We start from the raw sequence: 17,225 nt of genomic DNA on the forward strand, positions 1-17,225 counted from the left end.
TCTGGTTCCCGTGGTCTTGTGCCGATGGTCGTTGAGGTGATGAGGTCTTCGCAGGGGATCTGTCTCTGCGGTGCATCTAGTTGACATGATCTCCACTGACATTCAGGGCTGTAGGTCATCTCTAGGTGCTGATCCACCATCTGGTCTGGATATGGAGGTTAAAGAGATGGGTCTTTAATCTAGATTTAAACTGACAGAGTGTGTCTGCCTCCCAAACAACGATAGGTAGATTGTTCCAGAGTTTGGGCGCTAAATAGGAAACGAATCTGCTGCCCGCAGTTGATTTTGATATTCTAGGTATTATCAAATTGCCAGAGTTTTGAGATCGCGGCTGACGTGAAGGACTATAATGCGATATGAGCTTGCTCAAGTATAGAGGAGCTAAACCATTCAGGGCTTTATAAGTAATTAGCAAGATTTTATTCTGCATTTGACATGTCGCTTTGGTTATCATGCGTACCCACATTTTTGATGAGGTTCTCAAAACAGATTCTGGAAAAATGGAGGTGCATTATCTTGATCTCCAAATAAGCACCCTGTCGAGTCGCGATGTAGAACTTCTCTGTCGCACAAGAAAAAGCTGATGGAGGAGACTTCCTTTCGAATACAGTATGGATACTTTTGGCATTTTCATCACCGGTTTTGATGTTATCATTGTGTATCATGTAAGGAGTGACGCAAAAGACAATTTAAAATCAGATTTGAGCAGCCAGAGCCTCCAGAATGAGACACATTTTGTAAAAATCAGATTGAAATCACATTAAAACCCACCTTTATATGTGGTTTGAATCAGATTAGATAATTGCATGTGTTTTTGTTTTTTTTTGCTGTCCAGACTTTCAAAAACCCATCAGTATAATATCTGGAAATGCAAATAATCAGATTTTTGCTGACAGTCTGAACAAGGCCTATGAAAAGAGAGTCAAAAAGAATGATTTATTCACAAATCGGAAATCACTTATTCTCTACAAAATTCCCACAAAGTTATCATATGTCTTTAGAATAATTGTAATATAGAACAACAGACATGTGGACTTTATTTACTTATTTTATTTAATACTTTGATTATGGTGCTTTTGTATCAATTTTAAAGTTTGAAAGCTCTCCATTACTTGTAAGTGCATTCAAAATTGTTCAAAAATTCAAAATTTCTCTTTCTATGTTCCACAGAAGAAAGTCAGTCATAGAACTGACTTTCTTTAGAACACAATAATAATGGAATTTTCATTTTGGGTGAACAAGTATTTTTTTGATTGTCCAATGAACTTCCACAACCCTTAATTACAGTGCATTCTAATTATAATCTGTTTCTTTGTCAGGAGCTCTTATGGTCTGCACTCAAAGCTGGTGATATTGATATGGTTGTGTCAGATCATTCACCATGCACACCTGACCTGAAGTGTTTAGACAGTGGTGATTTCACACAGGCGTGGGGAGGGATCTCTTCTCTGCAGTTTGGTAGGCTGTCCTTGTACTAATATGCTCATACCCTCACATGATGGCCAAAGTCCTTTGTGAGGCAAACAGTGGTCCACCAACAGTTTACCAATCAGACTAATGATTAACTAAAAAGAAAAAAAACTGACGTTCAGGGATCAAGACAGAGTCTCAGATTGGACCCAGCTTAAAAAATATCTACATCATAAAATTTGACCTGAACAAAAGACAAACACAGTCTGATAAAACAAATGACACACAAACCAGGATGTTCCACAGCACTATTAACATTGTGTCAACAGATGAAACCAAAGCTGTTTGTAAAAGATTTACAATGCTGAGGAAAACGACACAGCACACAAACATCAACATCTCAACCTAACCATCATGTTTTAGAGTTACTTTGCTGAATCAGGGCCTGGACTGCTAGCTATCATTATGGAAAGCTAAAGCTCAAGTTTATCAGGACATTTTGCATGGGAATGAAAGCCCATTTGTCTTTCAGTTGAAGCTCAACAGAAGTTGGGTGATGCAACAGGACAACGACCCAAAGATCAGATGTAAATCAACAACAAAATGGGTTCAGCAGAAGAAAATAGGCCTTTGGTCCTGACCTCTTTGGCCTCCCAAACATAATGTTGAACTGAAACATTTTTGTAAAGAGGAATGGTGCAGGTCTCATCAGTAATTACAGTAATTGGGCCCTATCATACACTTGGCGCAATGAGGTGGCGCAACTGTTTTTTGCTAGTTTCAGCCCGACGCAGTTGAAATTTTCACGTCCTGCACCACGTTGTTTAAATAGCAAATGCATTTGCACCCATTTGTGCGCCCATGGGCGTGCTGGTCTGAAAATGAGGTGTGTTCAGGTGCATTGCTGGAGCGTTGCTATTTTGAGGCAACTGAAATAGACTGCGCCTTTGACCAACTGAAACCTGGTCTAAAGTCTGGCGCAATTTTTTTTTGTTATTTAAAGAGCGCGTTAGTTATATGCGCCTATAGGCGGGTGCACACACTCTGCTTATTACACACACAGGGATGCGCAGCAGCGCACAAACATTTTTAAAAATTTAAATGTAAAAGATTATTATTGTGTACATAAATATAAAAATGCCTACATGTCATAATGGATAGTCTTTGCATGTATCAGAATTACGCGCACGAGCAGATCCGTTTCCTTGCAAGCGAAGCGTTCAGTTTTTCCGCTCTGAGCGGGTAGCACAAATCGTCAGAACACTGGGCGCGCCAACCATTTTCCCCATCCTTAAACTAGCAAAAGTGGATTCGGACACACCCTAAAGAGCAATTGTGCCGTGATCTTTAGACCATGCGCTTAGATCGTTAAAATAGGGTCCCTTGTGTAGGTTATTGCTGCCAAAAAAAGTTCACTTACTTTTTCCACCCTGAACTGTACAGTTAAAGGGGTCCTATTATGCTCTTTTACAAAGTCTTGATTTTGTTTTGGGGGTGTACCCCCTTTAAACTGTGAATTGTTGGCTATTATTGTGACTCAAATTTTATGGCCAAATGAATCTGTAGAGAAATTCATGGTATTGTAAGTTAAATGACCAAATGCAAGAGTGTTTGTCATGTATTTTGAGTAAACAAAGACCTAAGACACGTTTTATATGGCATTTCTAAAATTGTCATTCATCTCACTGTTTACCAACAGGTTTATCTTTGTTCTGGACATCAGCTTCTAAAAGAGGGTTTTCATTTTTTGACGCAGTAAGACTCTTGTGTAAAGAGCCTGCTCAACTCTGTCGCCTTGACAACCAAAAAGGGAGTCTCATTCCAGGTCACGATGCAGACCTAGTCATTTGGGATCCAGAAAAAGAGTTTACGGTGAGAAAGAGAGGGATTCACTCAAGGGGGTTGAGCTGAGATGCTCTAAATGACTGATATCCAAATAGAACATGCTTGTTGCTAAAATTCTGTCTTCCTTTATAAACACACTGAATACGTTTTGGAGCCTGCAAGTGAATGCTTATCATTTAATTTCCTAGGTGAACGAAGACAACATACATCACAAAAACAAGGTAGGCTAAATTTGACTCAATATTCATGTATTAGTGAAGGGAAATTATGTTTCTTTTTCACTTTTTCTTTCTTTTCAGTTAACTCCGTACCTTGGCCTTGCTCTGCGAGGGAAGGTGAAGGCCACTATAGTCCGAGGGAAGGTGGTTTACAGTCATGGCTCTTTCAGTTCTCAGCCTCTGGGGAAGCATCTCTTTATCCAGCACAAGACGCCGGCCCCACTGTAAACTAAGCACATAGAGCACATTACATTATCTCACCTTACTCATCACTGTTAGGTAAAAAATGGTACTGTGAGGCATGTAATTTTAGAGTACAATTTATTTTAATTGATTATTGATTGTGCAGTATTGTGGTTTATTCAAAAATGCATTGGCTAACACTTTGCACAAACATTGCAAACAAACATTAAATACTATTACTACTACATTTCAGAATTAACCTAATCTTTAATTTTAATGGAAAAGTACATCCAAAAAAGAAAATTCTGTCATAATTTACTTCTTCTTGTAGCACTTCAAACCTGTATGACTGACTTTCTTCTGTGGAAGATAAAAGAAGATATTCTGAAGAAGGTTCAGATTAAGTTCTCATTGACTTCGGTTCCCATTGTATTTTTTGTCCATTCAGTGAAAGTCAATGGGAACCGAAACATTCTTTAAAATATCCTCTTTGAGCATGCACAATTTTTCATGGAGATTTTGGAACATATCATTAAGCTGATATGTTTTGGTTAAAATTGTTATATAATTTGTACATAAATGTTAAACATATTTTTGAGCCAATTAAAATATCTGTGTGGTCTCTTAGACCCCTAAAATACACAGCTGACACAGAATAGTACTTTATGCATTAAAATATGAATGTGATGAATTTTTGGACGTTTTGAATCAATCAATTAATATTTTTTATTAATTAATAATGAATACTGTTAACATACAATGTTGTCAATGACCAAGCTCTATTTTAATTAAAGGTTTCATCTGGAAATAATAGAAGTAAAAGAAGTAATTAATGTTTAACCCAACTTCAAAGCAAAACAGTGAATTTCAAAGTTTGCTTAACATTTTTAGAATTCATTTAATGATTTGCATGTAAAAAATACATTAATAATAAAGAATTTCAAAAAAATATGTTCTTAAACTTATATTTGTGGTCTACTCTTATTGTTATGACCAGACATTGTCAAAGTGTTACTCACACTAATGTCCAACATTTGAAAGATGCTGGAACAATGCCTATTCCATATTCCATTTTGCAAATATATATATTTATAAGTTTGCATAGAAAATCGGAAAGTGAAATGTTAGTTAATTAAACAGCTGCTCTGACTGCTCAGCTGCACTGTGAATCACTGTGTATCAGGTCTCAAAGTGAGATGATTGGCCAACAGGTGAAAGGTTTGCTCACAGTTTACATGAGTTAACCATTGCCTCAGTCTGTCAGTGTGCCGGCAGCATTATGTCCTCTCTGTCCGTTCTTCCACCGGAATGTCTGTTACAGCCTTTCCCCGTCCCCCAGCGACTTATGCTTGGGCCAGGACCGTCCAATGTGCCCGCACGGATCGCAGCAGCCGGAGCACAGCCCATGCTGGGCCACCTGCACACAGAAACCATTGAGGTAATACAGTACATTGTGTTTATTAGGTGCATACTATAGGTACAACTGACTAGGTCACCATTTTTATACAATATGATGCTTTACCATGTTGAATCATAAAGGCTTAAAGGGATAATTGACCCAAATATGATAATTTACTTACCCTTATATTGCTCAAAACCTGTATTGTAACCTGACTTTCTCTCTTTTTTGGAAAAAAAAATATTTTGTAAAAAAAAAAAATAATAATAATAATAATAATATTTTGATATTTTGTATATATATATAAAAAAGTAATTTTGGGACATGTCCAGGTGATTTTTTTCTTTTGTAAAAAAAAATAAAAAAATAAATAATAATAATATTTTGATATTTTGTATATATATATATAAAAAAGTAATTTTGGGACATGTCCCAGTGTATTTTTTGTATTATGGGATTAAATTGTCACCAAAACAGTTTGGTTAGCAAAATTGACAAAATATATTATGTGTTCAACAGAAGAAAGTAAGTCTCAGGTTTGGAATAACATAGGGGTGAGTAAATGATGACAGAATTTTCATTTTTAAGTGAACTTTAAACCCTCTAAACAATTGCAACATACGCAGGTAAAATTACTTGAATCAGGTTAGTGACATTGTACCGGTCGAAGAAAATAAACGGTATAGTATCTTGTCAATAAGAGATTTTGAAAAGTAAATAAATCAGTAGTCTTGTTACATAAATAATCATGTCATAATCCATATCTATGAATACAATTAATTCATTGTTTGCTCATTTTACTTTCAGATTATGAATCAGATCAAAAGTGGCATTCAGTATGCGTTTCAGACCCGAAACCGAGTGACTCTGGCTGTGAGTGGACCGGGTCATGCTGCTATGGAGTGTGCCATCTTTAACTCACTGGAGCCCGGAGAGAGCGTCCTCATAGCCGTCAATGGCATATGGGGAGAGAGGGCTGCAGAGATAGCTGGGAGGATAGGTACTCATTCTGTTTTTACTTGAAAGCCTGGAACTAAGAGTTATAAAGGTGATCCAGAACATCATTAATTCATATATGGAACACTCTTCAACAGGTGCCAAGGTGAACACAGTTGTAACCTCTGCTGGTGGGTACTTTACAAATGAGGAAATTGAGCAGGTACACATTATGTTTCATTACCCATTTATGTATTTACTACATACGACCAACCATGCTTTTCTTGTTTTACAGGCATTGGATAAATACAGGCCAGTGGTGTTCTTCCTCACACATGGAGAATCCTCCACAGGAGTGGTCCACCCCATAGACGGCATAGGTGACCTTTGCCACAAGTGAGACCTTCCCCCTGAATAGAGCTTTGATTTATCAATATGCTTCAGATTTAGACTCTTTATTAAAAGTTGTAAGTTTATTTTTTACTAATTTTGTGGTCATCAGATAGGGTACTCCTAAAAATCCACCATTAGCAGGTATAACAGTCTTTCTCTTCTGGGAAAACAGAGGATGGAAAATAGAAAACACAGATTTGTGTCCAATCAAATGCTGTCTAGAATGAGAATGTCCCTCCCCCAATACCTTCAATCTAGACTAACCAGCATTATTATTGTCCACTAAAACTAAAACAATAAAAAAATTAATTACTTGAAATAAAAATAAATTAAAAAAATATATATTGATATAAATCTAAAACTAAAACAAACTATATAGACAGAGCTAATAAAACTTAAAACTTTAACAAGAATTTTAAATGAAAACATAAAATATTATTCAATATATTTACAAAAACTAATAATAGTATATCAGTGATACTAAAATAACATAACAATAAAATTATTTACATTTATTAAGTTAGCAGAAGTTTTTTATAATACGTATATGTGTGTGCTTCTGTGTTATTTTATATATTTATAATTATGTATTACATTACATTTGATATATATATAACTTTGTTTTTATTTTGTTTTGTTTTGAGTAAATTCTGTTCTGTCACTCAGGTACAACTGTTTATTTCTGGTTGATTCAGTAGCGGCATTGGGAGGTACTCCTATCTGCATGGATGAGCGAGGTATCGCCATGTTGCATGCTCTGGCGCTACAGTCACTGCCTGCATGGGGTCCGTTATTTAAAATGTGCTTGTTGTATCTCTAGGTATTGACATTATGTATACTGGCTCTCAGAAGGTTTTGAACGCACCTCCAGGAACTGCACCAATCTCCTTCAAAGAGTGAGCCGTGTCTACCTAGACAACATAAAAGGCTTAATAGAAAATAATAGGAGACATAATTTTGCCTGGATCTTAATGATATAAAGAAGGCTGTGATTTGGCATCTCACTGGATTTTGAGACAGCCTTAATGACAGTGTTTGTATTTTTTGCACTGAGGACTTTTTTTGTTATACAGACAGAGCCACTAAAATTGGTCAGCTGATCAGTTCGTACCTGGAGAAGAAAAGCAATCTGGAGGATCATACTGTTCACCTGCTGTTTTCTGCAAACCGATGGGAAATGGTGTAAGTTATCATTCAAGAGTTTATTTCACATGAATCCAGTAAAGTGCATGAATAGGAATGGTTCATTAATTTATTATTCATTAAGTGGATCAACCAATCAGTCTGTTTTCTTTCTTCAGGCCTCTGATGAAACAGAAGTTGGAACAAGGGATCAGTCTAGTGGTGGACCGGTATGCGTTTTCAGGAGTGGCCTTCACTAGTGCCAAACCTGTGAGTGTTACGGTTACTCCAGTACAGGGAAAAAATATGGTATTCATTTATAAAGGATCATAAAGACTTTGGTTAATATTATAAATGAACAATATAAATATTATTTTGTACTAAATGCCGTTATTTTGAACTTAATATTCATCAGAAAATCAGGAACAAAAGTTGTTGTTGTTTTTTTTGTAGAGACATTAATTTAGTTGTTTTCTTTTTTTGTAGAGACATTAATTTAGTTGTTTTCTATGTAAATGTTCAGGGCTTCTCTCTGGAGTGGTGCATGAATCCAGATATGGGACTTCCAAAACCAGACCTGGTGATATTTTTGCAGCTCAATCCCAGTATGGCAGCAAACCGTGGAGAATATGGAATTGAACGGTATGAGACGAGCGCTTTCCAACGCACAGTTCAGCAAAGATTTGAAGAGCTCATGCAAGATTCCTCAGTCAACTGGAAGGTGATTTATTTTATTTTTTTAAACCTAATTATTGTAAATTTACAGTATGCAGACCTGCCAACCTGTACGCATTTTGCGTAGCGGGTACGCATTTTGACCTTAAAGTACACTGGTACGATTTGTCACTCTAAACTACGCAAAAACCCGGTGACCTGTCCACGCAAGTAGATATAACTGCAGACCGGAGATCTCCAAAATGGGGTGTGAACTCCAAAATAAATGGGGCGGGGTCTCCTCACGCAAAGACTTTCACCATTGGCTCTGGCTCCAGCCAATTGTTATTGACTTACATTTCAAAATAAAACTTTATAAATTAAACATGTTTCTAGTTCATCTAAAATAAAATATGCTATATAAATACATATTCTCCGTGAGAGCAGAGCCCAAAGCTCGTGGCCAGTGGTGTTCGGACTGGAGTTTGAAACTCCGCATAATTATATAAACGGGAATCACCCGCGAGCAGTCCCAGCGCAGCCCAGGGGAACGATTTTACTCTATCGCTTTGTTCTAAGCAACGGGGGCGTCCCAGGGCTCGAAATTCGCAGGGTAGGCGGGGGTGGTGACGCTGGGTGTAACTAAAAAGGTGCCATTGTCCGGTGAGGTCCGGTTGGGGAGTTACGGAATGATATTATTATTATTAAAACTTTATTTGAAAAGGGACCATGTACAATTTTAACATAAATGTTTCCATTTCATGAATCCCGCCGTGCAGTCAATTTCACTGGTTAAGGTTAGGGTCAGGTGTGGGGTAGGTTTAGGGGTTAGCATTTTTGTAGCATAGTGTAGGAAATCAACACTGTGATTGACACAACCAATAAAATCTTTAGAATCAGCTGTGGGGCGGAGTTTGCACTGAAGTGGATTGAGGGGGAAAATTGCGAATGCGTGTCATGTGCCTGTCTGTCAATGGGAGGAAGCCACGCCCTATTTTGGAGCTCCCACCCCATTTTGGAGTTCCCGCCCCCATTTGGAGATCTCCAGGCTGCAGTTATACCCTTCTCTATCCACGCGCAGTAAACAAGCAACAGAAAAAGATGGAGTTCAACCAATCAGAGCGTTTTCCGTGTATTTTTTATAAAAAAAAATTCCTCTCCAAACTGGCTCTGTTTGTGTGTCCGTGAGTCGTACGCTGAGATGAGGAAACACGTGTATGGTATTTCCTGGAGTCGTGAGCTCTATTTCTTCGGTGATGCATATGTGGACTTTCTGCGCAGGGGCGCCCTCTAGTATCCAGTATGAATGAAACAGACATCATAGCACTAGTTCAAACAGTTCATAGCACTAAATAATGGCCAATCTATAGAAATAATACTTCTCTCAAAATAAATTTAAGGTAGACATGTGATAATCCATGTTTTTCTACAGTGTACAACAATGTACTAGAGTTTTACTTAAAGTATAGTGGAGTTTGTTTGTTTTTAATAGCATTTAAAATAGCTAAAAATAACTCTTGTGCCAAATCATCAGAACCAAACTGAAAAACTCAAAACAAAAATTCAAAGGTTGGCAGGTCTGAGTATGTAACTACCTTGAAATTAGTTTAATCTCTATCTTTTGGCTTTCTTTTTCTAGGTAATTGATGCTGCGAGGACCATAGAAGAGGTGCACAACGATATTAAGCTTTTGAGTGAAGACATCATCAGTTTAGCCGAGAATCAGCCAGTTGGAGAGCTGTGGAGGTGAATGGATCACCGGCTCTGAGAGCTTTTACGTTTTTTTTATATGGAGGTATACAGAAAATACATAGTTATTGTATTTTAATTTTTTAATGATTTGATAAATAAATATTCATAAAATAAACTTGTGTACAGAGATTTGAAACATCAAGACAAAATCATTCTTGTATAATTACACAAGCCATCCTACCCAATCTGCAAATGCCTAACCGTGGTAATGGTAACCTTCATTGTCATTTACAATTTCATACAGGTCCATAATTTCACCGACTTTCATTGGTTAAGAGTAAATGCTAAATCAAATCTGATTAGCATGTCTCCTGACCAAAACCATAAAATGAGTTATGGCAAACCAGTGTTTTAAGTTAAGGGGGGTAAAAAAGGCACCATATCACTTAAATTAATCTGTAGTGTTAAGACTCAATATGGATGCACATAAATGCAACTAAGTACGTACATACTGATGATCCTGAGTGCCTGTGACCATGACACCTGACCTCGGCTCACTCAGGGTGACACAGAGCAGTCAGCATAACCGTTTAAGAAGAAAGCTGTGTGTTTGACGCAGGTGACTATGCCACAGTGGCTTTGGACGTCAATGGTATTCTTCTCTTTCCTCTGAGGAGGCTCTACCACAGAATTTTGAAAGTCTGGCAAATGCAACTGTTCTTCACAAAGACAGGATTTCAAATTCTTCATCCTCCGAATCAAAGAAGCGTTCGAGCCGGTCTGAATCCGAAAAGTCTGAGGAAAAATTGATTGAATAATGGTGGAATAATGACCATTATGCAATAATGGTGTGTATTTATAAATGTAACTCTTTAGGGGGTCTTTTATAATTCTGAGTCTATGAAAAAGCAGTATAAGAGATTACCTGGAGTGAGATTAAGTACATCTGCGGTAATTAAATGAGATGGCTGACTGTCTACCAATTCAAACATAGGAAGACCTCTACAGTTTGAAACCTGTACAAGGGAAAAACAAAAGCGAAGAGTGAACCAGAGGTACAAATATAAACTGAGGATACAAAATTTTACAACGCAATTTATGGCTTAAGTACCTTACGAATCTGTGCACACCAGTCATCAAAATCATCCTCTGTTTGACAGAAGAAGCCCTGATGGACAAAATTGGGCATAATTGATACTGTTACTCAAAGGAAATTACTTTTTACTGTTTTTAACAATTGTATTGAACAATTCAATCCCAAATTTTTCCAAGACAAGCGAGCACACGTTTTACACTTTTAATCAGACAACTGTGGGGACAATGGAATGATTATCCAAGAATAAATATATAATTTTCTTTATGTAACAATACTATAAAATGTATAGCTATATAACCTGAATCAGTTGGTTACTGTAAAGGGGGCTCTGTGTTTTCCAACAGATGTGACCATGCACATTTTTACATGTATTGTGATCATGATTTACTAGATGATCCAGAGTGATCTTAATAATGCGTACTATATGCACATGCACTACCGTTCAAAGGTTTGGGGTCGATATGATTTTTAAAATATTTTTGAAAGAAGTAGTCTCTTCTGCTCACCAAGGCTGCATTTCTTTGATCTAAAACAGTAATAGTGTTAAATATTATTACAATTTAAAATAACAAAATTGTATTTAATGTATTTTAAAGTGTAATTTATTCCAGTAAAAGCAAAACTGAATTTGCTGCAGCCATTACTCCAGTCTTCAGCGCCTTCAGAAATAATTTTAATATGATTTGGTACTCAAGAAACATATCTTATTATCATCACAGTTGTGCTGCTAAATATTTTTGTAGATACCATGATACATTTTTCTTGATTCTTTGATAATTAGAAAGTACAAAAGAACACAATTTATGTGAATTTGATTTTTTTTTGTTACATTATAAATAAACTGTCACATTTGATCAATTGAATGCATTCTTGCTGAATAAGTTTTTTTTTTTAATCCTAATCAAATTTGTATAATGGTACTGTAATTTTTTATGACGAAGACATAATCTTTTAGGGTAATTAAACAGCTCTGGTCATGTGACAATGTTTTATTTATGTTCACTTAAAAATCAAGAAATCTGGAATTTAATTTATTACTGACAATTATGTGTAAAATTTTGGTCACAATGTTAAATGTTATATGAGATTAAAAGGTGTTAATCAGTTGAGTAATACTGGGTAGATGTAAATGATACTGAAATGAATAATTTGTGTCTTCTACACAAGGCCTGAGTTATACACTTTCAAATACAGGATTCAAAGAAAAAAAGAACACAAAAGCGCCTATTTTTTGTTTTTTTGTGTGTTTATTTTGATATTTTGAACACATACAATATTTATTACATTTGGTTTTATTTTCTAAAAGGGTTTCCTTTAAAAATGACACCAATATTTAACATTTACTTAACTGTATGTGGGTAAGGGCAGCCATCAGATTTAGATATGTCAATTTCAGGCAGAAATCCACAAAAAACCCAAAGAGTTTAAAGAGTTAAGCTCTACTTACAGCAGCAATGGAGGGGTCAAGCTCACAGATGTGCTGGCAATCTCCTTAGGGTTGATGAATGCTTCATAACACCTGGAGATTTTGGATAAAAACTTACTCCCTTTTGCCAGAAACTATAAACTGAGGATATTTCAGTAGGACAACAACCCAAAGCACACTGCCAGAGTAAAACTGAAGTGGCTTAAAATGAAGAAATTGATGTCCTTGAGTAGCTTAGTCAGAGTCTTTACCTCAATCTCATCGTACATCTGAAAGAATGAACTGCTTCACTTTTAGTGGTTTTGCAAGAAGGAATGAGCTAATAATGTTCCATCACATTGTGCAAAATTTAAAAAATGACCTAAGGCTGAGTTGTCATATCTCTGAATGTGGTTCAACCAAGTACTAAAGAAAGGGGATAAATACTTATATATACTGATTAATTAACATTTTAAAATTAACTTTTTCATTTCTGCAATATACAAAAGAAGACATTTTGAGGAATGTTGAATTTACTTCCATTTTATGGACAAAAAAATGGAGACATTTATCAAAATATCTTCTTTTATGTTCCATGAAACAAAAAGTCATACAGGTTTGGAATGACACGAGGGTGAGTAAATAATGACAGATTTTTTTTTTTATTGAACTATCCCTTTAAATATACTGGCTAATTTCATCATGCTTTTGCCTACTAATAAGAGTAAAGTATATTCAGCTCAAATCCATTCCTAAAATTCCTACAAATTCCCCTCTAAATTGGTGCAGAAAAAGCAAAAGCTTTGCAAATGTCTGCAGATTCCATTTAGGCCTACTTAAGAGACACTATGAAAGAGAACTTAAGAAATCGATGCCCTTGAGTAGCTTAGTCAGAGTCTTTACCTCAATCTCATCGTACATCTGAAAGAATGAACTGCTTCACTTTTAGTGGTTTTGCAAGAAGGAATGAGCTAATAATGTTCCATCACATTGTGCAAAATTTAAAAAATGACCTAAGGCTGAGTTGTCATATCTCTGAATGTGGTTCAACCAAGTACTAAAGAAAGGGGATAAATACTTATATATACTGATTAATTAACATTTTAAAATTAACTTTTTCATTTCTGCAATATACAAAAGAAGACATTTTGAGGAATGTTGAATTTACTTCCATTTTATGGACAAAAAAATGGAGACATTTATCAAAATATCTTCTTTTATGTTCCATGAAACAAAAAGTCATACAGGTTTGGAATGACACGAGGGTGAGTAAATAATGACAGATTTTTTTTTTTATTGAACTATCCCTTTAAATATACTGGCTAATTTCATCATGCTTTTGCCTACTAATAAGAGTAAAGTATATTCAGCTCAAATCCATTCCTAAAATTCCTACAAATTCCCCTCTAAATTGGTGCAGAAAAAGCAAAAGCTTTGCAAATGTCTGCAGATTCCATTTAGGCCTACTTAAGAGACACTATGAAAGAGAACTCACTGATTTCCTCTATGACCACAGTATTGTCCATAGCTACATGAACTGCCAGTCGGCTCCAGGAGTCAAAAACTGCTAGTTTCCTATAGATGGGCACAAAGTTTAGATGATTTTATGGAAAGACAGTAAAGCAAAAGTAGTTTATTTCAGGATTCCTGAGCTTTAATATCATTTTCCAGTTATAATGTTACTAAAAAACAAAGGATGATTATTTAAATAATAATTAATATTTCATTTGACTTAGCCTACTTACTTGAGTACCTGTGCCACTGTATTTGGACCATACCACTGGCCTATAGACTTGCCCTCACCAACACCCATTTGAGCTGAAGAAAACAACAAGCAATGTCAATACAGTCACTTACCCATCAAAAGAGTAACTTTAACACTATTCCTATAATATTCAGGCAGCAGGTAGATGAGGAGTAGTACCTATTTGATGGATGGAATAATAGCTGTCCTTCTTGTCAATGAAGGCATTGAGAATGTTGATATATTCTGCTCTCTGCCGCTGACCTGGACTCCATCTCCAGTCTAATAAAAAAATACAACCATCTCAGACAACAGCAGACGCCATAATCACCAACCACGTAACACAGGTAGTCTTACCTCTACCTAAGTGCCTGCAGATCAAGGCCTGCCCAAGAATCATCTGTCCACATCGAAGCATGCAGCCCCAGCCGGTGTCTGAAGTGGGACCAGTGCCACCTGCAACATCACATCCGTTAACAAGCCATCTGTAAAACTAAACAGACTATCCTGATATGCATTCCTTGGACAGTAAGATCAGGATTGAGGACTCTGACTCTCACCAATTGGCTGGAAGTTCTTTCTGTACGTGAACCACAAACGTGAGGTGACGTCTGCCAGAATCTCATCCTTCTCTGGGACACAAAGAACATCATGAAACAAGAGCTAAACACAACAGCACAAAACCTTCAATGTCTCCCACTTCATTACCTGTTAGAGCGCTGAACTGCTTTCCCAAAATCCAGACAGGCTCGGAGGTCTCTGGGAAATCTTCGATCTCTCCAAAGCGCAATGAGTCGTACGTGAGAGTAGCTGTTGAAAGAAAAGCCAATGATGACCAACTGGAAGTTCCATAACTTACAGACCAACAGAAACATTAAAAAGAGCTTTTGATCAGGTAAAAACAAAGACATCGTTTTGGACATCTTTTCATTTAAAAAAATTTTTTTTTTAGTAGGCTCAGCCATCTATCTATCATTATCTAAACTTTTTACTTATAATCATTCCAGTATTATTTTCAATTAAAGATATAGTTTCATGAACAAACATACAACAAATAAAGCATTTATTTAGCTAATTTCTGTTTTTACAGATGCACTTCAAATATTTCAAGATTTATAAGCTAATTCTTTATTATGAACAAATACGAATTAATAGTGACTAATACTATATCCATAAATTAAACTTAACCTGGATTAATAGTAATTTATAAATTATTGTTGATACCTAAACCATTAACTAATATCAACAAACTGAACGTTATTTTTCACCAATTTTACTGCCTTTATACCGCGGTGTATGTGTAACTTCACGATGTCCCAAAAGTTACACTCTTTTTAAAACGGCCACAAAATTTTTATTTCTAATATCATGCACCAAAGTGTTAAAGACATGACACAGTGTGTAAAAGTCCCTAACCTGTATGCTATTGGCAAACAGATGATCAGAGTATGCAGAATTTGATAACAAACGACATCGACAACCTCTCTAAAGCATTTACAGCTGAACGGTATCATTCGTGCGCTGGAACGCTCCTGTGATGTCCAAAAAATGCTCAAGGTAGGAAGCTGACTAGAGTCTAAAGCACAGCCGATAAAGCCTAACAGTTTTCCCGGGTGGCCGTAGCATTTTGGTGCAGTGACATCTAAAAGACAAAACTGTGTCCATCCGTCATCTGACAGCAGACTGTTCTGTTTTACTGTCCAGATAGCAGTTGGGACATTCTATGTACCATATTTAACGAAAAATTCCCAAACTGTAGAGACCGCCTCTCCAATAACAGGCGCGTGCTTGGTTGACGATAGAAGAATTTTGCTTTTTAACAATTTCATGACAGCTGGACAGATGTCCGAGATGTAAAGGAATTGTTTTCCTGCGGTTTTCTTACCTGCATCCATCCCGACAGTGATTCAGCCTATATTGTTTGTTGAGTGTTCCTTACTCTGCACTGACCAATAGGAAATCACTTCCGCCTTGGTCAGATGCGTCATTACTGTGATAGCTAATCAGATCACTTCAATGAATTTGGTGGTCTTTTTGACCTATAGAATTTCTTCAAAGGCGGGACATTCTCTGGGAAGCGGATGTAAACAAGTTAGAGTAATAGGGCAATCCCACATTAACACAGAGAGGAATGTAGCGCTACATAAATGTGCATATGCATATTGTACATAACTTACATAAATGCATACTGGCTAGAAATGTTTCGTGTCCAAGATATTTACCATCAAACGTCGGGAACGGCGTAAACAGCGTTGATAGTGTATGCTCTGTCTAAATATGCTATTTCTGACATGTTCGGACATGTATTTCTGTCGTGTTGTTGTTGTGTAAAAACTACAGGTATAGTCAACTAACTACTAATACATGCAATTTGAAAATCTCAATCCTGGGCCGTGCTCTAGACTTTAACTAAACAGTCCACCTGGTTTGTCACTTGATTATTTAAATCGATATTACACATCATCTGTGCAGCAGAACAAGAAGCCGTCATCCCTTTGTGTGTGTGTGTGCTACTTTTCATTAAAGCTCAAAAACAATATATATTGTTATCCAAAATCACGTGTGAAATGGAAAATATTGTTTTCTGTACCTTCCAGTGATAAATTATGATCAGCAAGTAACAAGTTTTTATTGCCAAATAAGTTTAAAGAAGACATCTCACCACAGTGTTCTTTTTGTAATTTTGAATCTGAAACTCACACATTTATTCTATAATTGTAATTATTCTAAAGACTTTGGGAAGCAGGTATCGATGATGATTTTTGATACATTCTACAAATTAATTAAAATAGACGAAACTATGATCCTCTTTTTGGACTGTAATACTGGCTCCAATATAGCCTTATTGAAAACACATTAATAATTCTTCTTGGGACGTTTCATATACATAAAGCTAAAGTAATGTTTATTAAACCCTCCCTTAGGTTTTTCTGCAAATATCTTAAAATATTTTTATGACTAATTGAATTGTATGTTCTTTGAAAAATATACAGACAATAACAGATAACAATGATAAACATTTATAAATAAGAAATAAAGAAGTGGAATTAAATTCAAAGTCTAATGGAAACATATCACGTGATAGATATTTTTTAAATCATAAACAATATGAAGTAATACATCGCTTT

The 17,225-nt window shown here is 36.1% G+C and overlaps 3 protein-coding genes across 3 annotated transcripts in view; 2 read left to right on the top strand and 1 right to left on the bottom strand.

Moving 5' to 3' along the window:
* The window catches only part of LOC107752646 (allantoinase, mitochondrial-like), a 12,800-nt gene extending 8,247 nt beyond the window's left edge, over nt 1-4,553 (top strand). Inside the window, exons 8-11 of the mRNA XM_016568675.1 lie at nt 1,320-1,458; nt 3,110-3,282; nt 3,444-3,476; nt 3,555-4,553. Of these exons, the coding sequence (XP_016424161.1) occupies nt 1,320-1,458; nt 3,110-3,282; nt 3,444-3,476; nt 3,555-3,701 (492 nt within the window). The 3' untranslated portion in view covers nt 3,702-4,553. The remainder of the gene's footprint in view (nt 1-1,319; nt 1,459-3,109; nt 3,283-3,443; nt 3,477-3,554) is intronic.
* A 318-nt stretch (nt 4,554-4,871) lies between these two features.
* Nucleotides 4,872-9,980, top strand: LOC107752655 (serine--pyruvate aminotransferase-like). The gene is made up of 10 exons (XM_016568686.1): nt 4,872-5,094; nt 5,863-6,055; nt 6,150-6,214; nt 6,287-6,387; nt 7,051-7,121; nt 7,205-7,280; nt 7,417-7,566; nt 7,686-7,776; nt 8,030-8,227; nt 9,800-9,980. The coding sequence occupies exons 1-10, from the start codon at nt 4,936-4,938 to the stop codon at nt 9,908-9,910; spliced, it is 1,215 nt and encodes a 404-aa protein (XP_016424172.1). The 5' UTR covers nt 4,872-4,935; the 3' UTR covers nt 9,911-9,980.
* A 76-nt stretch (nt 9,981-10,056) lies between these two features.
* Nucleotides 10,057-15,972, bottom strand: LOC107752656 (cysteine protease ATG4B-like). The gene is made up of 11 exons (XM_016568687.1): nt 15,827-15,972; nt 14,806-14,907; nt 14,658-14,729; nt 14,455-14,553; nt 14,278-14,379; nt 14,099-14,171; nt 13,849-13,928; nt 12,396-12,439; nt 10,964-11,020; nt 10,778-10,868; nt 10,057-10,647 (listed from the first exon to the last, which is right to left on the bottom strand). The coding sequence occupies exons 1-11, from the start codon at nt 15,924-15,926 to the stop codon at nt 10,574-10,576; spliced, it is 894 nt and encodes a 297-aa protein (XP_016424173.1). The 5' UTR covers nt 15,927-15,972; the 3' UTR covers nt 10,057-10,573.
* Between the last annotated feature and the right edge of the window lie 1,253 nt (nt 15,973-17,225).

Source organism: Sinocyclocheilus rhinocerous, unplaced genomic scaffold (assembly GCF_001515625.1).
Source record: "Sinocyclocheilus rhinocerous isolate Xijiao unplaced genomic scaffold, SAMN03320098_v1.1 scaffold1733, whole genome shotgun sequence".
Lineage (NCBI taxonomy): Eukaryota > Metazoa > Chordata > Actinopteri > Cypriniformes > Cyprinidae > Sinocyclocheilus > Sinocyclocheilus rhinocerous.